The sequence below is a fragment of the Brassica oleracea genome, chromosome C3 (assembly GCF_000695525.1).
Source record: "Brassica oleracea var. oleracea cultivar TO1000 chromosome C3, BOL, whole genome shotgun sequence".
In the NCBI taxonomy this organism is placed as follows: domain Eukaryota; kingdom Viridiplantae; phylum Streptophyta; class Magnoliopsida; order Brassicales; family Brassicaceae; genus Brassica; species Brassica oleracea.
The window spans coordinates 16018755-16040873 of NC_027750.1; the positions used below are offsets into that span (position 1 = coordinate 16018755).

Below are 22119 nucleotides of genomic sequence, written 5' to 3' on the forward strand. Positions count from 1 at the left end.
TTCTTATTTATAAACGAACAGAGTTTCACTCGAAGAAGCATGACCTTGATGAACACTAAATATGGAAGAGTGGAAAAACTTTTTTTTCATACTTTTCTCTTTTTTTTTTTCAAAATTTCGAGCTTTGATTTTAATTCTAGATTTGATTATTTCATCTGAAGGTATAACCGTTTTTATTTTTTAAATAAATGACGGCGATGACAATATGACTCTAAAATTTATATAATATGATCTCAAACTAAATAATTTTGTTTTGGTATAAAACCGAATAAACCGAAAACCGATGATATATAAACCGAACCGAACCGAAGTAAATATGGATTTAGAATGATAGTTTTATTTTCTAACTGAAATACCGTAAAACCGAAAAAACCGAACCGATATCCAGATTGAACACTCCTGAAAAGGAATACAACACCGACTTAAGTTTACACGTGTTTAGTTACAGAAGATTAAATGCCATGTCACATGACACGCATAAACCATTCAGATTATCCCTCCTCTCCACATGACGCTTTTCCTCTGATCTCCCAGCTCCCCCTTGAAACCCTAAATCGAGTTGAAAGTTGAAAGTTGAAACCCTTAACTTCTCTGCTTCTGAAGCGCCTCCATCTCCGGTAAGCTTTCCGAAGATCTTAACCATCCGATATCCGCTAAGGATTACGGTTAAGCTGATGCGACTATTTTCAAAGACCATTGAAAGTTACTCAAACAACCATTACAAGAACAAACGACTACAATGATGTGTCAAATGTCATCTCAACAATAAAAAATAGATTAACTTATATGTTATTATTATTTCTAAACGTAAAAAAAACAATTGTGTATTTCATCAAATTTTTTCTTCCAATTTTTTTTTGTCATCAACCAATTTCTTATATTTAATGGTGCAAGTTTTAACCACTTAATTTACATTTAGAAACAAAACATTTACCATATCTCTAAAAAAATACAATGCTCTCAGTAATCACGTAAAAAACATTTCCTGGCGAACAAATAAGTGGTCCAAATGATTGAAAAATTATCTATTCATCAACGTTTTACCATTTTCCTATACTCAAATCTATAAACTATCATCACGCTACCATTGAAAAACCATAAACAACATTTTCCAAAAATGGCAGACAAATGTTAATTTGAAATATAAACAATAGAATATTCAAAGAGATATCAATCATTTTTTGTCAAGAAATACCAATCATTATGTTACACAATCAATATATATCCAGCGCTTAGCGCAGAAAAACCTTCAGTATATATATATATATATATATATTATATGCTTAGGTTTCTTCAAATCAATATTCTATATAAAACAAATAAAAAAGCTATTTTATTAAAATTAAAGCTGTTGTATTTTATATATGTAAATTTTACGAAACGAAAATAACAATGAATTTTATGATAAACTGGTAGTGTTTATAATGTTTTCTAGGTTAAAAGAAAAGATTATGATGAAAATATACAAAAGAATACTTTTTCTATAGCTTAAAAAACTCAGGACTAGTTACAATTCTAAGATGGCGGAGCATTGTTTCTGCTAGATCTCTGGTTAGCAAATGACTAATCAAAAGGGTGGGATCAGGGTCTTTTATATCTGTATGGAATGATCATTGGCTCCCAACCACTTGCCCGAGACCATCTATTAAAAATCAACACAATTTATACTCGGACCTTACAATAGAGTCCCTCATTGACTCTACCTCGCGTACTTGGAATTTAGAGATAATTCGGGCTTTGGTGGATCCTCAGGACGCGAAACTTATAGAAAGCATACCACTGAGTAGGACTCAGCTGATAGACAGAGATGAATGGCACTTTACAAAAAATAGAAAATATACGATCAAATCAAGATATCAGGTAGAGCGGATTTATCCAGATAGAGAAAGACCACCATTACTGATTGGTCCCACAGTTGATGTTTTGAAGGCTTACTGCTGGAAAATACGGTACCCACCAAAGTTAAATCATTTTCTATGGCAATTAGTGACAGGGTGTATAGAAGTGCGGAATAATTTACAAGCGAGGAGGATTCAAGGGGATATTTGTTATGTAAGATGTGGAGCTCCTGAGGAATCGATAAATCATGTGTTTTTTGAATGTCCTCCAGCTCTTCAGGTTTTGGCTCTTTCGAAGATACCATCAAATCCAGCTATTTTTCCAACAAGTTCGCTCTTCACAAACATGGATCATCTATTCTGGAGAGTTTTCCCGCAGATGGAGGATCATCAGTTTGCATGGATACCATGGTACATCTGGAAAGCTAGGAATAATAAAGTTTTCAGTAATTTGGATATGGATCTTATGGATACGCTTAAATTGGCTGAAACTTAATCAACATTGTGGGCTGAGCCACAAGTAGTGAATGACCAGAGGACGCCACCAGTAGATGCGATATTGCCGTCGATCCCAGGAAGATGGTGTTTTACAGATGGCTCGTGGAAAGAAGGTGTTAGTTTCTCAGGACAAGGTTGACTCAGTACTTTGGAAGTTTTTGATGGATTGTTGGGGGCGAGGAATGTTAGGGCTAGTCTCTCGCCTTTTCATGCGGAGATGGAAGCGCTACTCTGGCAATGGAATACATGATGAATTTACGTCAATTTCAGGTTACGTTTGCAATAGATTGTTCTCAATTGGTGAAGATGGTTTCGGAACCAGAGGAATAAGCAGCTTTTGCAAATTATTTGGAAGATATCAAGATCCTAACATAAAAAGCTTAAGAACTAATTTGAATAGAATCTCATAGTCGTCTAATTTTATTATATATATATTGATGCCTTTGACCAATATATATTGATGCCTAAACAAGCAGGGCCGACTTTACATTACCGGAGGTTCTTGGACAAATAAAAAATTGGGGTCCATAACTAGTTAGTTGTTAAAATAATATTCTCTCTGTTTCAGTTTAATTGTTGTTGTAGAATATATTTTTTTCGTTTTAAAATAAGTATCATTTTATAATTTCAATGCAAAATTTATTGATTTTATATTTCAATTTGTTAGACTATTGGTTGAAATGTGCTTAGATGTATTGATAATGATGTTTTTATTTAGTATATATACAAAATTAAATATTTTTTAAAATTTGTGTGTCCAAATCTAAAAGACAATTAAATAAAATGGAAGGAATATATTTTTTCTTAATTTTTTTCAACTCATGCATAACATCGAAGTAAGTATTTCTATTTGACTTTTAGTTTAAAAATCTGTAATATTATGTTAATACTATCCAAATCTAAACCAAACATGCTAAAAAAATCAAAGCCTTTAATATAATTTGATTTGAAGCGGGCCGAGGCGCCCTCCCTCATAAGCTGGCCCTGTAAACAGGCAAATTACTCTTCGCCACGGTTTACAATAGGCTAACGCTTATCGCCGCGTTCTCGGGTCAAGCCGCCACGTTTTAGAACATGGGTTTTAGCCTATGAGAAAAAAGAAGTATCTAAAATTTGTCTTCCATAAACTCGAGTTAAGAAGAAGACAAATACAATGTGGATGATTGGTTGTACAGTATTTATAGAAAATGTAACTGTAAAATTTATGCTATACATGATTTGGTTGTAACCGTAAATTTATTGATATAGATTTTTTTTGCAGAAAATTTTATTGTGGTTATATTAGTGTGGTTATATGTTTTTGGCTATAATTTTTTTAAATAACACACGTGAGATATGTGATGTAAATGTTTTATATTAATAAGAAAAATCTAAATTATAAAAAAAATTCATATTGCTTAGCTTAATATACTAATATATAAATGACATTTATGTTATTTAAAAATTTATGTTTTATAAAATTATTTTAAAGTAAATAAAATATGTAAAATTTAATATTTAAATATTAAAAAGTTTACTTATACTTATTTAATTTATTTTATACTATACATAATTTGCTCATTTTACAGATGTTACAGCCTAAATAACAAAAACAATATGATTTTTTTTTCTAATTTACATAAGAAGAAAGTTTTTTTTTGGGCCGGAAAAAAAGAGTGAGTTTTTTTGGTATATCTTGAAAAATAAAGGTAAATCACGAATCGTAATGAATAGAATTATTGATGCAGGCTTTAATTTTAAAACCGAAGTTAAATCATGATTAATAATATTTTATCATTTAAAAAAATAAAACTAAAAAGTGAGATAAAATCACAACCAATCACCTACGATGCTATTAACTTAGAAACCGTTACTAATGTTCTAGTAGGAGGTTTTTCTTGACCGTTTTACAAGAGTGTAGTAATTAAACACAGAGACAAACAAAATATTCTCTCTGTTGCATATTATAAGTAGGTTTAACAAAAAAAAAATTGTTTCGCAAGTAATTTTAATATTTCAGTACAACTTTTATATTTATTGAATATTGTGTGACCGATTAAATTACGTAGCTCTTTTATAATTAGTTAAAGTTATATTTTAAATGATACTTTTTAATAAATAATGATTTTTCATTATTAGTGATTTTAACTAAAATTACTTACAATTTAAAAGAGAGGGAGTAAAAATTCGAAGATGGAAAGAATTGGAAAGAAGTTCACTTGCCACGAAAGGGAAGACAGAAGCATTGTGAATTACGGAAAGAGGTCAAAGGAACACGAAGAGACGGTCGTCAGGACAAGGGCAGTGTGGTAGTTTCATTCTAATTAATTAGAGAGAAGCCCATCTTAGTAGAAGAGCGCAACGCGTGGTCTCACGCTCATAAATAAAATTCTAAAGCAAAGCGTAAGATCCATTATATTTATAGAGATGTATTTTTGCAATTTCATTTGCATAAATATTTATTTTTGGTTGTTCAGAAAAGTCTGCGAGAGAGAAAGAGAACTCGTAAGTTTTCGGGTGTGGATGCCAAAGCTGAGCTGTGTTTGAGGTAAATCCGACATCTTTTCTTCCTTCCGACCATGTCTTCTTCTTCTTCCTCTTCGTCTCCGTCTTTTCACGCGACTTTGTCTTTTCTAAATATATATAAATATATATAATATATACAGCTCTTTTTTTTCTTCTTCATTGTTCTGTCTGTTTCGCCGTTTGTTGTTCGTATCGTTAGCTCTTTGGGTTTACACGCCAAGTTGACATGTGATCACAATCCTTTTTATTACTCGACGTTGCCTTTTTCTTCATAAAGTTGGACTTCTTCTTCAATGGAGGTTCGCAACCAAAGTTCCCTTTTTTTTTTTTCCTTCCTTCTTTGGTGTATGTTTACGAGGGTCTAGTGTAGTGTGCGTTAAAAATGGTTTCTTTTGTTGCCTAGTTTGGTTAATAATAGCGAAATGAATCATGTATTTGGAACCAGTTGACAAGTTTGCGTGTTTTTTTTTTTTTTTTTCTCTGTTTGTTTATGATGTGGATGTGGTGATTTGCTTAGATGGAGCCAAATCATTCAGATGATGATGATGCCATGGAAGGTCTTGTGAATGAATCTTCGTCCCCATATCTAAATGGAATTAATGGAGAGCCCCAGGTGCTTCCTCGTGTTGGAGATGAGTACCAGGCAGAGATCCCTCATCTAGTCCCAGAGCATGATCGCTCAAAGCTCATTGGATGCTTTGGATTAGATCCCCACCTGGTCACATTTGGCTTGCCTATCCCACTTATGTGGACAAGAAGTGAGAAATTCAAAGGTTTCCGTGAAGCAGCCGAGATTGAAGAAGAAAAAAGGAAACCTTCTTGCCAACCAGCTGCTAGAACGAAACCGAGGGGTATTGTTCTTGCGTTGCCATGCCAAAAAAACTCAAAGTTAAAGTTCGAGTGGCTCGGTAAGTGCCTCTATCCGTTCCCTGGGACTTTAGGCGAACCTTGGGCAGACTCCGAGCGAGAGAAGTTTCTTCTTGGCCTCTACTTGATTGGGAAAAACCTTGTCTTGCTGCATAGATTCGTTGGGAGTAAGAAGATGGGAGACATGCTCTCATACTATTACGGCAGCTTTTACAGGTCTAATGAATACAAGAGATGGGTAGATGGACGCAAGTCCGGGAGAAGCAAACAGTCTGTTCAAGGCCACAAGCTATTAACAGGCTGGAGGCAACAAGAATTGCTCTCTCGGGTCTCCTCTCATGTATCCGAGGAATGCAAGAGTCTGCTGCTTCAGGTATATAAAGCATTTAGAGAAGATAGGATTGAACTGGAGGAGTATGTGTTCAGTTTAAAGGATATGATTGGTGTCAATAAGCTTACGGAAGCGATTGGTATAGGTAAAGGCAAGAAAGATTTGACGTTAGAGGCGACCAAGTTGAATAATCCTGGAGGAGGAGCCTCCAAAGTCCGAATACGGAATGATCTTCCCATTGCGGATATTGTCAAGTTTTTAACCGGAGAGTATAGGATGAGCAAGACACGGTCCAGTGACCTCTTTTGGGAAGCTGTTTGGCCACGTTTGTTGGCGAGAGGGTGGCACTCGGAGCAGCCGAAAGACGGTCCGAAGAACTCTCTTGTTTTTCTGGTACCGGAAGCTAATAAGTTTTCCAGGAGGAACATGTCAAAGGGGAGTCACTACTTCGATTCTCTCACTGGTGTCTTGAACAAGGTTGCTTTAGATCCCACGCTTCTTGACCTCAAGACTGATGAGGAGGATATTGGGAGCAGCAAAAAAGAGGAGGAAATCAAGAATGACCCGGCGATGGATATAGAGGAGTTTGATGATGATGATGATGATGATGATTCTTCACAAAACAAGAGCAAGAAGAAGAAGAAGAAAAGGTACCTAGAACCACGCATCAAAGCAAGTAAAGGTGAGGAGGTGACCATGTGTACGATTGTGGATACAAGTGGTGTGGAAGAAGGATGTGCATTGAAAGAGCTAAGATCTTTGCCTATTGAGACAGGCAATTCAACAAGTTACTTGAGTGAATCTGAGGATTACCAGCTGTCTGAAGAATCTAAAAACAAGGCAACAGTCAGTACTAGTTCTGGTAAGAGCAGCTCTGTAAACATGGACAATGAGAGAGTGCAGAAGAACAGGAAACGAGGGAGACCAAGAAATCCACCCAACAGGAGTAGTTTGGCAGATTGTTCTCAGAAACCAGTGAAGAAGGGGACACAGATAAGACCAAACCCATCAGAAGCTGATCAAAATGGGGTGTTGATGAGAGAGGAGCATATCCATCAAGGTCAGCCTCTGAAACTCTCCTCAACTGGTTCATCTGCAGAAGATTGCTCTTGTGGAAGAAATGAAGGCCGCCAAATATCACCAGAAATCAGAGAAGATTTTGACTTGAACGTTTCACAAATCTCACTAGAAGCTGAGGGGGTGCGTAACAGTGAGAGCTCTTGTGCAGCACAGCAGTCATCTATTCAAATGGATGAGGAAATGCCTCGAGATGTGGTGCAGGTAAACGGTCCTGGGCGGAGGCAGAGTACAAGGACCCGACCGCTGACTGCAAAAGCACTGGAAGCTTTTGCTTTTGGATACCTTGGTAACTCGGAAAAGAAGAGAAAATCTACGGAGGAGCAGTCAAGACCAAAGTACACAAAGCGCATCCGTAAACCAGGAGGAATCTAGCAGTTAGAGAGACGATACAGAGTTACAAAAAATGTTTTGCCTTTTCTTTCTTATTGATCATTGTCAGGGCTGAAAGAAAGCTATGGTCTTATTTTTACTTTCACCTTATCAACAGCTCATCAATTGTACACTCCCAAAACTTTCCTCACTCATCAAGGTCCAAACTTTTGAGACTAAACAAAACACCAGTAATATAAACAAAACGCCGACACGCACGGTTATAAACAGAGAATTGGCTCTTTGTATTTATTTTTTTTTTAATCCAAAACACCAGAGGTAATTACTGAGGCAGGGAGTTCTTGAGACTAAGCTGAATGCTGACACGAGCCACATTTGAGACTGCCTTCATAATCTCCTTCTCTGCATCTTCAGCGGCTCTCATGGCGTCCCTGCAGAGTACCCAAATAAATAATTGTCAGATGGTTTGCAGGAGTAAACCAAATGGCCTACAAGTGAAGAGTTTTACTGAATTGTCATGGTTGATGGCATAGCAACTTCGATTTGGAGCCAGATCTGGGTATGCAACAAGTGGGGTGTCACTCGTTTTATCATCATTTTCTGCATATATGTGAAAAAAATTCCATTTAACGGATTAACCTAAGTAACTCGGACGTTATTTTTGGCCTGGATTATAGAAGAGAAAGAAACAGAGTACCTCAGAGAACTGTGATGAAAAAAGTTCCGAGACGGTGGCTTCGACAAGTTTAATCTCTTTGCATATGTTACTTTCCTTTTGTATACTATCGTGATCCATCATGCTACTAGAAAACTGTAAGAAAGCTGGATCTGCAAGGACAAGTTGAGATGATAGCTAAGAGACCAACAAACAAGCAGTGAGAACATGTAGTATATTCTTCACCATATGCAGCAATACCTATATGAATGAAAACTTCAGACACTTGAGGATGGTTTTTATTGATCTGCCCCCGTACATATTCTCCTACCTCATGCGCAACACTCACACTGGAAAACGGATCTACCTGTAAGGAAACGGTGGTGATTTGTTGTTTTTAGTGGGGATAATTCTTGCTTCCTGCACCGATAGAGAAGGAAGGAAGCAGCCTCACCACAATGTGTACATCAAGATACAACGATGAACCAGCTCTCCTTCCCCTTAGCCGATGACATCCCTATGTTTAGACAATTTCAAGAAAGTCAATAACAGAGGAAAACATAAAGGCATGCTTTCTGATTTACAGATACAATGTATCTAATATACCATATATCAACGTTTTTTTTTTTTAATTATTTGAATGCCTATCATCATGAAATGTACAAGGAGGATCCATAGCTCATACCTTGACTCCTTCAACCTGTAATATGGTCTGTCTTATTGGCTCTAATTGTTGAGCTGGTATAGCAGCATCTACCAGTTCCAATACACTAAACAAAGAAATCAACCAATGGACATGGTGTTGGAACCCAAAGACAGAACCATTAATTATTCCATGTTCAAGCTAATGCAAACCTTTGTATAGAGAGAATTGATATTTACACAGACGGGAGGAATACCTTTGGTGTCCTGTTTCCAGTCCAGCTTTGAAAATCATTGCCGAGACAACAAGAGCAGCTAGGGGATCTAAGAAATTAACTCCTAGAATAGAACCTCCTGCACATAAGTTAAAAAAAAAACTTTCATGCTTTTTATTTTTTTGTTTCACAATGGTTGTTCTCTTTGAAGGCTATTCTAGAGACTGACTCATTTTTTAACTAGGTGTGGAATAATGGAGACAGTTGAGTAAAATGGTTACCAACGCCAACAAGTGCAACTAGAGAAGAAATAGCATCTGAACGGTGATGCCAAGCATTTGCCATCATCAACCCACTCCCTTGTTTTTCTCCTGCACGTTTTGTGATCCAGTAAAGCCTGAAAAGCAGGTGAAAATAATAAGGGAATTAATAGATATTGATTGAAGCACAAGAGAAATGGAAAGTGAAAATAAAGTAGGCACCCTTCTTTGATGGAAATGGAAGCAATAGTAACAGTGAAAGCGAGAGTGGGGTGAGTCATATCAATTCCGTGATGATGTCCACCATGAGTATGATTCACCTCAGGGGCTGCGGACAGTGCGCTCTGGAAACAAACGAGAGAAGAAGACGTTCACACTATAGTATACCAAACCTCAAAACTATTTTAAGCGGTTCATACAAGTAGGAGGTCAGCGGCATGCCAGGCAATGCCACAGCCAGTAGCCAGAAGCATGGTAGAGATTCCAAGGGCTCCAAGAGTTTCAAATTTACCATGACCTGAGCAAAGGAAACGCTAACAACATGAAAACCGTAGTAGTAAAGGAAGGTAAGTAATTGAAAGCAACCAACCATATGGATGTTCTTTGTCTTTGGGAACATTGGCAGCTCTGTAAGAGAATAGAGCAACACCGCTTAGGACCTGAAACAAGCAAGGAAGGAAGGATGATTTGATTTGATTTGATTTTTTTTTTTTTATCAAATAAATGAAGGATAAGCATACCACATCTGAAACGGAATGAGCAGCGTCGGCGATGATGGCGGTGCTGCCGCAGAGATAACCGGTGAGAGCTTTGCCGACAGACAAACCGATATCAGCGGTTAGACCAAGCCGGAAAATCCTCTCTCCTTCTTCGGCACTGCCGCCGGGCCTTTGACCTTGGTGATCAGATCCAGTGTGGCCAAAATGCCACCTTTTGGAGAAATTGAACCTGGGGGTGGTTTCAAGCGGAGAAGACTGCCGCCGGAGAGGTGAGTGAAGACGGTGGAGGTATAATCGAGAAAGGGATGATCTACAGATCGGATTCATTTCAGCTGGGGCTTATCAGAGATGAACCAACCATCATATTTTGAAATTACTCCATCTCCTTCTTCTTCTTCATCAGAGGAGACTTAATTGGAAGAAGAAAAATGAAACTTTTTATTTTATTTTATTCATTTAAGTTAGATTCTCTCTATATATATAATTGAAGCAAAAGAAAATGCTCTCGAATCAAACCAATTTCTCATCGCAACAGAAGGAAGAAACGGTCATCAACTTTGTTTCTTTGCTGTAATGTATCACTGGATTACTCCCAACCTCCTCATCAAATCATTCTTCTTCTAGCCTCCACCCTTATTTCTTTGATGATCAATCTTGCTGTTTGATGTTTTACTTTGACGCTAATTTTTGAACCAAAAAAAAACTTGACAAAATTTCTCCTTTATTACAAAATTTTGATTACACACGCCGCCCTCAGCATATTATATGAGATGAAAAGAAAAACAAAAGCTCAGAGTTTGGTGGTGTATCCTCCATCAACTCAGGCAACTCCTCCTCGTACTTGATCACCAGCTTCTCCAAGAACACTTTCTCCACTGGAACCAACAAGGACGTCAAGCTCCAGTCCTCCTTCACCATCCCCTTGGATGCCAACATCTTGGGATAATCCTCTTATCCAGGCTGAAAAAGAGCACCACGGGGCACCCTGCGATCGATCTTGGCGCCATATTCATCTCCTTGACAAGAAACTCCATCGTCCTGTTTATCTTCCTCTCCGACAGCATCATACAGTGCGGGTGCTTCTTGAACGCGCACATGATGTCGTCTTCCGACCACCCCCCACCTCTGGTACACTTGTCCCATATCGATCTGTGGATCGCCAGCACGAAGGTTGTCTTCTGGGGATTGAATCCCATCTCCTTAGCTTGCTTGGTGATTTCCCGGAACTCGTGGTTCTTCTGCATCACGGCTTCGGGAAAATGCGTGAGGAGCAGCTGTATGCATTTCCTAGGGACCCCCCGTCTCCGACATGTGGTTGATGTTGGGGACGAGGTTCTTGGTGTGGTCCTCGAGGAAAATCCATGTCGTCCTGCGAAGGGCGGCCACGATCTTGTCGTCGGCGTCGAGAACGCTCTTGAGGAAGTTGTAGGAAGGGATGAGCTGGTTGACGAGGCTTCTGGTCAAAATGGTGGGATCAGAGGGAAAGCGTTCGAGCGAGTAAGGATTTGGAGACGCCGATGGAGAGGAAGAATCGGAGCTTAGGGGGCATTGGCTAGCAGCAAAACGGGGCGTTTCTTGACGAGGCTGGAGATCTGGGAGGTGGAGAAACCATGGTCGCGGAGAAGGTTAAGAACCCTGTTGGGGCGTTCCGGAGAATCTAGCAAGAGCTTCCGAGCGGCGACGCTGGCGTGATCGGGAGATAATCCACAGGAGTCGACAAGATAAGAAATGGTGAAGGAGAGTCTCTGGTGTTCTTCTTTAGGGTTTTTCTTGGGAGAAGAAAGCTGAGCTTGGGGAGGAGACAAGACGAAGAGCGGTCTCCGATTCGTAGGGTGTAGGGACAAGTTTGTTGTTGTTGTTGTAATGGGAAACGATGGTTTCGTAAGAAAGAGCGAACTGCCTTGAGCCGCAACGGCCATGTGTGTGTCTCTACGAGAGAGAGAGACTCTGGCCATTTCGGGCCATAAATGGGCTTATATATCATCTTAATGGGTTCAAGAGATTGTTGATTGAGTCGTGAAGATAACTGCTGCCCCTTTTTCACACGGGGCGGGGCTTACTGTCTTTTTCTTCTTAGACAATGAATCTTTTTAATATTATTATCCTCCTATAAATTATTTTAATTGAGAAGTCTAATTAAATTGAGAAGTTATTTTAATCATCTTGTTTATGTGTCATTCATACAAGAGCTCTCCGTTTAATTGTTTCAGTTTGATTGGTTGACAGTTTATTTTTATTTTTGATTTATTAATTCAGTTCTATAAAAAATCTAAATCAAGAACAATCTTACATCAAATCATACTTAACAATATTGGTTTTCACAAATATGTATTTAAGGAAACTATGTCATCAATGCTCGGTTTTCCTATATTTTAATGTTTCCAATTTTATCTAATTACCATTGTAACTTTGGTAAGTTATAAAAAATAAATAGATATTACACTGTACATTTATAGTGAATAATATTTCGATTAAAGATTTGGATTGTATTTAGTTTATATTACTAAAATTTTAAATTAAAATTTCCAAATTTATATCCCATAGTGTAACATATATTTTCTTAAAAATAAATTTGATTGGTTAATAATTTTTTAATTTTGATTTATTTAATTCATTTTAAAAATCTAAATTCAAATACAAACTTACACCAATAGCAAAACATATCATACTTAACAATAATGGCTACAAAATTGTGTATTTAAGAAATTCGTGTCAACAATGCTCGGTTTTTCTCTATTTTAATGTTTCCAGTTATATCTAATTAGTATTGTAAGTTTATAGTAAAGTGTAAAAAGAATTAGATTAAAACTTTCCAAATAATATTACATATAATAATTAATTTTAGAATAAATATTGAAACATAATTTGTATCAACATATATTTTATTTGTATAAGAGGGATTTTTAAAAAATTCCCTTGCATATTATATAGATAATAAAAACAAAAGAAAATTTAGTGGTTAGTAATAATTATTACTTATATATTATATAGATAATAATATACATATAATATAGTATAAAGTAAAACGTAAAAGTAACATTATATAAGAAACATATTTAACCTTTCCCATCAACAAATCTATAAAAATCAAAAGCTCTTTCTCTATAAAAAAAAAACAAATCTATAAAATTACTATTTACTGCGAAAACTGCTAAATTATTTCATAGTACCTTTTATAAAAGGTTGTTTAAGAGATTTGAGATTGTAAATATAATGTTTATTTACTGAAAAATCACTATTTTCTGCAAATTTACTGTTTATTTCATACGCATCTAACTGTTTTAATTTATCTAAATTATTTCATTGACTATTGTTTATAAATTCTCTGAACTTTCCGCTAACCAGAACTGTTTGGTTATTTGTATCAAATTCTTGCATATTTAACACTAAATAATCAACATGGTGAATTATTTCAAGCCATATTAGCCAATCAAATTATTTTGTGATCTCAGCAATTATTGTCGTCTACATATCATTTTAAAAAAAATATTATTTGTGTTATCGTATATATTATTTTTAGCAAATATTATTGGGATGAAGAAATTTAAGTTAATATTAAATTAATGACATTTGGAAATCAAAGTACATAATATATAATAAGACCGTAGATAAATTAAATTGCAGTATACATTAACTATTTTACTATAGTTATTGATAAAAAATATAATAAAATATTACAAAAGTCATATTTATACACTTTTAAAGTAAAATACCAAAAGATATAAACTGTTTATTTAGGGATTATATATCAAATACAATTCATATTCAAATTTGAAAAATAAAAATATATTATAATATGTCAAAAACATAATTAGTATTATATGTATCAAACTTTAAAAATTATTTGTACCTGTTAATTCGCGGGCAACCACCTAGTTATATTTATATTATTAAAATAGAATTACCCATTAAAAATACCCTTAAGTTTTCTAACTTATTTACACTTCTATACCACTAAGAATTAAATTAAATTAAATATTTTAATATTTGTCTTTTTCAGTTAGATTAATGAGTTTTCCTTAATCAAATTTAAACTTAATGTTATTAAATCAACCTAAAATACATCATATTTAATGTAGATTACTACGTACGAGGACAGTCCAATAACGAACTTAAATTTTATTTTTACGAAACGTAAATCACTTGACGTATGTAATATTTAAAATATATTAACTACAATATAACAAATGCATATTAGCATATAACTTACCTATACTTTAGTTTGAAATGATCGTGCTCAAATTTTATATAGTCAACTTTGATCATGCATCGATGTACAATATTCAAACCACCTATAGTTTTCGTTTTCTTTATAGGTTGTATCAACCAACCAATCATCCTATCGATTTTCTAAACTTTATAAAAAACAAATCAATAAATACAAACTTAAAATCAAATATCTTCTATTAATCAAAACAAAATATCTTCAATTTAGTATCTTTAATGTAACTATTAAATATAGAAACCATAATTACGCTAATTATAAGAATATATTTGATTCATCTATTACTTCGGTGATTGATTTGCTTGCAGAAGAAGAAACAATAAATTCAAAATTTATAAGAACATAAAATGTACAGATTCCAATCAATTGTCTATATTTGGGTATATTGTGGACAAAGTTAAAAGGCTTTTTTTTTGTTACTACAAGGCTTTCATAATATGAGCTTTTAACATATTAATATTATGGACATTTAATAATTATTTTGGCACAAAACAAATATCATAAATAATTTAGTATTAATAAAATTATGAAATTATTTACAATTTTATGACCATTTCATCGGCCGTTTTGGGTATGTTAAATTTTCAAAAAAAAAATTAAAATTATTGTATTTTCCTTAAACATGTATAACTAAATTATAATCTTTTATACCATATTAAGTCATAATATAATATTTTCACATTTTACATTCATATCCATTGTTTGTATATATCGTATATAATTCTCTAACTATGTATATATGTTCAATTTGTTTATATGATATCAAATATTCTTCATAAAATAGATGGTTTAAGATGCCAAAAAAATTATTTACCTGGTAAATATAATACGATCAAATATTATAAATACATCATTTAGTAAAATAAATAATCAAAAACCAAAAATCAAGTTAAAAAGAAGAAAAGGTTGAGAGAGAGACTAATTTATGTCTCTTTGGAACCCAAGCTAGGCCAAAAATAAAATATAATGTGAAAAATCAATAAATTAGAAAAACAAAATTGAAAGCAGAAAAAGATACAACAGTACGGGCGAAAGAGGGGAGAGAGAGGAGAAGAAGAAGGAATCAGTGTCGAAGCATCTCAGCTCTCGTTCTCCGGTAAATGAAATCTCCATCGAACCCCCGACGGTGACGACCTTTTGACATTTTTTCGTTACTCTCTTTTCTTTTCGCTCTCTGTGTGTAGAAAGGTTGGTTAGGTGAGAGAGTTTTAACTTAACTTCACTGTACACCAAATCCCTAAAAAAAAAAAAGAGAAGGTGCTTCACATGGACATGTATGGACGCACTCCGCCCTCCCAATCTGCACATGGAAATGCTGACACCGGACTCGAAGGTCTCTCTCTCTTCCTTCTTTTTTTTGATTCACATCCCTCTTGATGGATTCTCAGCTTTCTTGTTTTCTTTTGAAGTTAAATTTTTATCATTCATGTGCAGAATCGATGTGGCGATTAGGGTTGGGTAGTGAGACGTACCCAGAGAGACCAGCAGCCCCTGACTGTCCCTACTACATGCGTACTGGTGTCTGTGGTTACGGTTCTCGATGCCGTTACAATCATCCTCCCGATCGTGCCACGGTAAAAACTCTTCCAACCCTTCTAGAAATTCTCAAAAGTGCATCTCCTTTTTTCTTTAATCCCCTGTAATGTGAGTGATAGGCTTCCGTGGGCTATTGTCTTATTCATCTTCCAACAACTTCTTTTTCTTCATACTACTGCTGACCGACAATGTAGTTTTATGCTATGGTAAAATCAGCTTGTAATTACAGTTTACAATCTCTGTTGCATCTCTATCTTATGTAGGTTGAAGCAACTGTTAGAGCTACAGGGCAGTATCCAGAACGCATTGGTGAACCCCCATGTCAGGTAACCCTTTAGTCATTCCCAGTGTTCGAAGATTCTCTATTTTAGTGATTATCCACTGTAAAGTTTTTTTTTTTTTTAATTTTTTTTTTGTTATTGCAGTTTTATTTGAAAACTGGAACGTGTAAATATGGGGCGTCATGCAAATTCAACCATCCAAGGAATGCTGGTGGATCCATGAGCCACGTTTCTCTCAATATCTATGGATACCCTGTACGAGAGGTAAGCTTTTGTTTCCCTTCTTTTTCAATACATAGTATGTAGAATATCTAATCAAGGGACGGTTGCTCTGTTCTTTTCTAGGGTGGTGAGAAAGAATGCTCCTACTATTTGAAAACGGGGCAGTGCAAATTTGGAATAACCTGTAAATTTCATCATCCTCAGCCTGCTCCTGCTGCTGCAACACCACCGCCACCAGCATCTGCACCTCAGTTTTATCCATCGTTGCAGCAGCAGTCACTTATGCCCGGAGCTCCATCCTCTAGCTTGAGAGTTGCCAGAACTCTTCTTCCTGGTTCTTATATGCAAGGCGCCTATGGTCCTATGCTATTATCCCCAGGAGTCCTTCCTATGCAGGGCTGGAGTCCTTACTCGGTATCCACCCTTGCTTCCTTCATTTCTTTCTTTCTTATTTTTCTTCCTTTCTCTCTCTTAATTTTGATTTCCATCCAGGCACCTGTGAGCCCCGCTCTATCTCCTGGGGCAACTTCTTTGTACGGAGTTCCACAGCTCTCTTCCACCACTCCTTCCCTTCCCGGGGTTTATCCATCTCTTCCTTCTCCTACACATAGCTTTCCAGAGAGACCCGGGGAGTTAGAGTGCCAGTACTATCTGAAAACAGGTGATTGTAAATTTGGAACATCTTGCAAGTTCCACCATCCTCGACATCGGGTTCCACCAAGTGCTAACTGTAACCTCAGCCCCATTGGTCTTCCTCTACGCCCGGTAATATCCTCTTTCCACACTGTTGACTCTTGCAATCTTTGGGCTTTGTTCATATATATAGTAGTAACACTTGTGTTTCTTCTCTAACAGGGTGTGCAAGGCTGCACTTTCTACATACAAAACGGTTTCTGCAAGTTTGGATCAACATGTAAATTTGATCATCCAACGGGATACAATGCTTCTTCGTCCTCACTCCCTGATGCACCGGTGAGCACTCTCTTGGGTGCTCCTTCATCGACCGGGCTCTTATCTGGGGCTACAAGAAGCACATCTAACATCTCGGCAGGTTTGATTTTCTCCCAGAGCGGCGGCTCAATTCCCTTCTCTGACCTACAACTCTCGAGCCAGACCTCTCTTCCTCTAACTGGTAGCAGAATCACAAGACATGGCCGAGAAATCCGTCGATCCTTTTGAATTGATCACCTCCAGAGAAAAAGGGTACGCAGACGCAGGACTCTGGATCCTCTTTTGCAATTCTTAATCTATATCATCATTATTATTGTTTATATAGAAGCATGTGGTGTTAATTTATATATATATATATATATATAATGTCCGGACGTAACAAAATCGCCTATTTGAGTATAAGAACTGAATGAGAATCGCATATATAAGAGGAAGTGTGTATATATGTGCACATTTCAAAACAAAGACAGAAAAAAAAAAAAAAAAAAAAAAAAAAAAAAAAAAAAAAAAAAAAAAAAAAAAAAGAGAGAGGAAAAGGCATTTTTATTTGTGTGTATAATGTTTGTATAGATACGGACGAGGATTCTTTGTCTCCTCTGCATCAGTCAGACCCCCATCTGCGCGGCTGAGAAATGGAAACATAAAAACTTTTTCTAAAAAGAGAGCTCAAATTCTATTCTTCTTTTAGACTGAGAATTGGTGACCTTTCATGTGTTACACATTTGTAGTTGAACGTGAATCCATGTGTGTTGTTCATTTGTTACTGCTCCACACATTAGATTATGTTTAGGGTGAGTAAAAAGAACCTATGTTAAGTTTATTTAACATTAATCTTGAAGCTTGGCGCCATAATGTCTAATGTTCAGAATGAAAATAGAAAATAGTCAAACCAAGAAAAACGGCCAGAAAATTGAGACAAAAAAAACCTGGAAAATGCTTCTTTTTTGTGTATAATGATTGTATAGACACGGACGAGAATTATTTCTTGTCTGTACTTCTGCTTCAGTCGGACTCAACTGCGCCGCTGGGAAACATAAAAACTTAGAAAAAAAAAACCTTAAATACTCTTCTTATTTTAAATTGAGAATTGGTGACCTTTCATGTGTTCTATTAGGGCTGGAATTTTTAACCGAACCGAAATTCGGTTAGTTCGGTGAGAAGTTTGGTTCGATTCGGCTATAAAAAAACTTCGGTTTTAGGTTCGGTTCGATAATCAGTTAGTTCTGTTTTTTTTAAAAAAAACCGTTAACTAAATTTCAAACCAAATTAACCGAATTAACCAAATTTTCAACCGAAATTACCTAAAATTTTGAACTGAACTAACCGAATGAACCAAAATTTTGACCTGAATTAACTAAACTAGCCGAAATTATCCAGATCTAACCAACTTTATCCAAATTTTTAACCGAAATACAATCGAAACCAAAAATTTCGGTTAATTTCAGTAATTTTTTAAAACAAAACTACTTAAGAATCAAACCGAACCGAACCAAACTTTTTTACGGTTCAATACAGCGAAATTTTAGTCGAACCGAACAACCCGAAACATGCATGCCTTTCTATATTTGTAGCTGAATCCATGTGTGTTGTTCATTTGTTACTGTTAATGCACATTAGATGATGTTTAGGGTGAGGATAAAGAACCTATGTTAAGTTTAGTTAACACTAATCTTTAAGCTTGGCGCCATAAATTTAGTAGAGCCCAAAATATATAAAATAGCCTAACCCAACCCAAAGATAAAAAGCTCACATGCAAGAAACTGAATGTAGAAAAATAGTGAAGAGGATAACAAGAAAATTGTTTCTTTAAATAAAAAAGAGCGAATATTTATCTTTGGCAAGTTGGTAATGGGGGGAATCAACATGTAGTCCTATGTTTTCTTCTCACCGAAGGCTCTGAATCTTTACTCTTTTTGATCGCACCAAATATTTCAATCATCAACAAGAATCATATTGGATTATAAATTGACAGGTTCTTCCTTCTTTCTTTTTGCTAAAACTATAACAACTTGTTTGATTTTCCCATCATTTTTGCTGTTATCTGATTTGGTTAGTTTTAACGTTTATGGAATACTTGACCATATGTTGTCCCCAAAAAAAAAAAAAAAAAAAGAATACTGACCATATATATATATTGTATTATGACAATGCAATCTTTAAACAAAAAAAAAAGACAATGCAATCATTGTATCCAAAACTTGATTATTAACCTTAACGCGGGCATTGCCATCAAGAAACACACGCACACGCATATATAAAAGTATAAAACCCACAAAAAGGATATTTGGGGTGAGAGTGCGTCAGTATTTTCACCGATCTATACTATTAAAGCAGGATCCTATTGTCATAATTACCTTAGGGGCATGTTTCCTTCACTAACATTGCATGTTTCATTAAGGGCAATTAAGTAATATTAATAACAAATCTATATTGGGTCATTATTTTTGGATCCAGCCCAAATCAAATCTCTCTTGGGCCATTTGGGCCTATTAAAAAATCAGATTCAATTCTCACCTTTTTTTTTCCTTTGGACCATTGAGTCCAAGTTCAAATAATTTTTTTTCAACTATTCTTAATTATTATTTTTTTCTTTTCTTAATATAATTTAAGCATTCATAAAAATAATTGAATTTTTTTATTGAAAAGTATAAATCTTTATTAAAAGTATATAATTTTTTAATTAAAATATTAACCCCATAATAAAATTAATTTATCAGAGTTATACCAACTTAATTCATTAAAAAAATAAAGTTTAATTTTTTTAACATAAATAGTCATTTAAAATGAAATACGATAAATAAAGATAAAATTTTTAAGTCTTTTATAAAATAAAACACAAATATATGAAAATGTGACATTTACTAAATATTTGTCAATTGAAAAAAAAAACAAAAATAAACCCGCGCTTTCAAAGCGCGGGTCAAAATCTAGTTAAACATTAAAGTATTAAACCGACAAAAAGGTGAAATTAATAATAATGTTTCGGATCGTATTCGAGAACAACTAATTATCAACTGTTAAATGACGATAAAGTCCAAAGATTCACTCATAAACTTGCTATAAAAAGCGAAGCAGATTTCAAACATTTTACAAAACTCAAACCAAACAAAACATTTACCGAGCAAAGCTTAACTAAACCCTAGCTAGCTAGGCCTCAGATCTCATGGACAAGGTGATGAGAATGTCGTCCGAGAAAGGAGTGGTGATCTTCACGAAGAGCTCATGTTGTCTCTGCTACGCCGTTCAAATTCTGTTCCGTAACCTTAGGGTTCAACCAACGATTCACGAAATCGACACCGACCCAGACTGCCGTGAGATCGAGAAGGCCCTTCTCCGTATCGGCTGCTCCACCGCCTTCCCAGCTGTCTTCATAGGTGGCAAGCTCGTTGGTTCCACCAGTGAAGTCATGTCCCTTCACCTTAGTGGCTCTCTCGTCCCCTTGATCAAACCCTATCAGTCCCTCCTTTACTAGCTAACTAGCTCCATCGAAATCCTCCATATGATAAATCTTAGGTTCTGATTGGTAAATACCAGAAGAACTGAGAGTAAATTAATTGAAAGAAACAAGAGGAAATATATCAGCGTAACTGAGAGGAAAAGTGTGTGAATAAAATAAGAAACAAAATTTAAAGTCCGTCTTACCTGTACTTCCACTGAGACAACCAAGTGGTATGTTTACCTTTATTCAAACAGTACGTAGAGTAAAAATGATAAAATCTATTTTCACTTGACTGGTGAATTATCAGCTGAACTGAGAGTAAAAACCTTTTTCACCAAAAAGTTAACGCTATTAATACTATACAATCACACTCTTATTATCTAGCTAGCGACAATAAAAATCCTTAAAGCTATAGTGTGACCTCGATACACACTAGCTACTACCTAGTTGTTTTTTCATCAGGCGAGGTCTTCTTCTGATATGCATGTGTCTTCTATTGTTTAGTTTCTTTCGTCGTCTAGCTAATCATCTACTGTATGTTGATGTAGGTAACACAGCGAAGAGACGGAAGATTGGAGTTTAACTGAGGCATGGCATTAAGAAGGGAGAAGCACGTAGTATTCTGGTATTTAGAAAAAAACTGGATCATAATGGACGTTTTAACATTAATGGGTCTGGTTTGTTTTAAGGCCTGCTATTATCTTTAGCCGGCCATTTAAGAAACTCAATCAAGGCACACAGAGATTTTATTAACCTGGAAACTTGTTCATGTGGGTCTACTTGTTAATTAGGTGTTCCATTTTGAATGATCAGTGTGTTTAATTGCGTAACGGGATAAGCTATTGATTAATTGTTTGTCTGACAAAAGATAAGATCAGATTTCATTTAATGAATCCTTCATTTTTCATCTAACCTTTGTCTGCTGCTTTTTGATTAAAGGACGATGTTGATCAAAGTCAACAAACAATCAAATCAACATTTTGTTGGGGGTACAATTCTGGTTTAATCCACGCCTTGCTCACTCGTTTAGGGTGTGACCTACGCTTTGTGACGATGGTTATTTATGTGTTTAGCATATTATCTTTTTTTTTTGTTTGGCAAATAACTTAAATAACATAAAAATATCATGATAAAATTAACACACAAATAAATAAATAACCGAGTTAGTACAAATTAAAAGTAATGACTAAATTATTTCGAGCCTTCAAATCTTTTTTTTTTGGGTTCAAATCGAACCTTCAACTCTTATTCTAACTTCACCCTCTAAATCAGTGGCGAACCTAGGTAAACCAAGAAGGGGGCAAGTGCCACCACAAAAATTTCAAAATCTATCTTATTAAAACTCAAGTACAAAATTGGAGTGTTTGGAGACTTAAATAGGACTATTAAAAAATTTGAAGTGTTTGGAAACATGAATTATAGTCTTTTAAAAAATTAATTTTGTTTGGAAACAAGAATAGTAGTATTAAGAAAAAAAATAATGGGCTCATGTTATTAAGAAAAATTAAAAGTCCATCATATTATA

At 35.3% G+C, this 22119-nt stretch overlaps 5 protein-coding genes across 7 annotated transcripts; 3 read left to right on the forward strand and 2 right to left on the reverse strand.

Moving 5' to 3' along the window:
* The first annotated feature begins 4752 nt into the window (after positions 1-4752).
* On the forward strand, positions 4753-7623 carry LOC106335647. Its single transcript, XM_013774226.1, has 2 exons — positions 4753-4863; positions 5359-7623. The coding sequence occupies exon 2, from the start codon at positions 5359-5361 to the stop codon at positions 7489-7491; it is 2133 nt and encodes a 710-aa protein (XP_013629680.1). The 5' UTR covers positions 4753-4863; the 3' UTR covers positions 7492-7623.
* Positions 7513-10370, reverse strand: LOC106335648 (metal tolerance protein C1). Its single transcript, XM_013774227.1, has 12 exons — positions 9962-10370; positions 9811-9880; positions 9641-9738; positions 9444-9565; positions 9243-9358; positions 9004-9100; positions 8790-8874; positions 8559-8621; positions 8366-8471; positions 8147-8277; positions 7958-8049; positions 7513-7880 (listed from the first exon to the last, which is right to left on the reverse strand). Exons 1-12 carry the CDS (start codon positions 10265-10267, stop codon positions 7772-7774), a joined length of 1395 nt encoding a protein of 464 aa, XP_013629681.1. The 5' UTR covers positions 10268-10370; the 3' UTR covers positions 7513-7771.
* A 35-nt stretch (positions 10371-10405) lies between these two features.
* On the reverse strand, positions 10406-11870 carry LOC106335649. The gene is given in 6 exon segments (XM_013774229.1): positions 10406-10638; positions 10674-10872; positions 10875-11238; positions 11240-11419; positions 11421-11484; positions 11486-11870. Coding segments are annotated over 5 exon segments (1161 nt in total). The 5' UTR covers positions 11860-11870; the 3' UTR covers positions 10406-10638; positions 10674-10693.
* A 3302-nt stretch (positions 11871-15172) lies between these two features.
* Positions 15173-17616, forward strand: LOC106331412 (zinc finger CCCH domain-containing protein 32-like). Of its 2 annotated transcripts, XM_013769760.1 has the most exons (8): positions 15173-15261; positions 15350-15498; positions 15600-15739; positions 15965-16027; positions 16127-16246; positions 16328-16618; positions 16697-16969; positions 17060-17616. In XM_013769760.1, exons 2-8 carry the CDS (start codon positions 15432-15434, stop codon positions 17381-17383), a joined length of 1278 nt encoding a protein of 425 aa, XP_013625214.1. In that variant the 5' UTR covers positions 15173-15261; positions 15350-15431; the 3' UTR covers positions 17384-17616. The 2 variants fall into 2 exon arrangements, with proteins under 2 accessions (XP_013625214.1, XP_013625213.1); XM_013769759.1 differs by having other exon boundaries at positions 15179-15498.
* Positions 17617-20261: 2645 nt separating this feature from the next.
* Positions 20262-21424, forward strand: LOC106333354 (glutaredoxin-C13-like). 2 transcript variants are annotated; one of them, XM_013771809.1, is made up of 2 exons: positions 20262-21061; positions 21143-21424. In XM_013771809.1, the coding sequence occupies exon 1, from the start codon at positions 20319-20321 to the stop codon at positions 20625-20627; it is 309 nt and encodes a 102-aa protein (XP_013627263.1). In that variant the 5' UTR covers positions 20262-20318; the 3' UTR covers positions 20628-21061; positions 21143-21424. The 2 variants fall into 2 exon arrangements, with proteins under 2 accessions (XP_013627263.1, XP_013627262.1); XM_013771808.1 differs by having other exon boundaries at positions 20262-20824.
* The last annotated feature ends 695 nt before the right edge of the window (positions 21425-22119 follow it).

Coding starts and splice junctions, on each gene's coding strand:
- LOC106331412 (XM_013769760.1), top strand. CDS start 15,432: ATGGACATGTATGGACGCACTCCGCCCTCCCAATCTGCACATGGAAAT. Junction 15,499..15,599: donor TGCTGACACCGGACTCGAAG/GTCTCTCTCTCT, acceptor ATTCATGTGCAG/AATCGATGTGGCGATTAGGG. Junction 16,619..16,696: donor AGGGCTGGAGTCCTTACTCG/GTATCCACCCTT, acceptor ATTTCCATCCAG/GCACCTGTGAGCCCCGCTCT.
- LOC106333354 (XM_013771809.1), top strand. CDS start 20,319: ATGGACAAGGTGATGAGAATGTCGTCCGAGAAAGGAGTGGTGATCTTC.
- LOC106335647 (XM_013774226.1), top strand. CDS start 5,359: ATGGAGCCAAATCATTCAGATGATGATGATGCCATGGAAGGTCTTGTG.
- LOC106335648 (XM_013774227.1), bottom strand. CDS start 10,267: ATGAATCCGATCTGTAGATCATCCCTTTCTCGATTATACCTCCACCGT. Junction 9,566..9,640: donor ATGCCGCTGACCTCCTACTT/GTATGAACCGCT, acceptor GTTTGTTTCCAG/AGCGCACTGTCCGCAGCCCC. Junction 9,101..9,242: donor AGTTGCACTTGTTGGCGTTG/GTAACCATTTTA, acceptor ACTTATGTGCAG/GAGGTTCTATTCTAGGAGTT.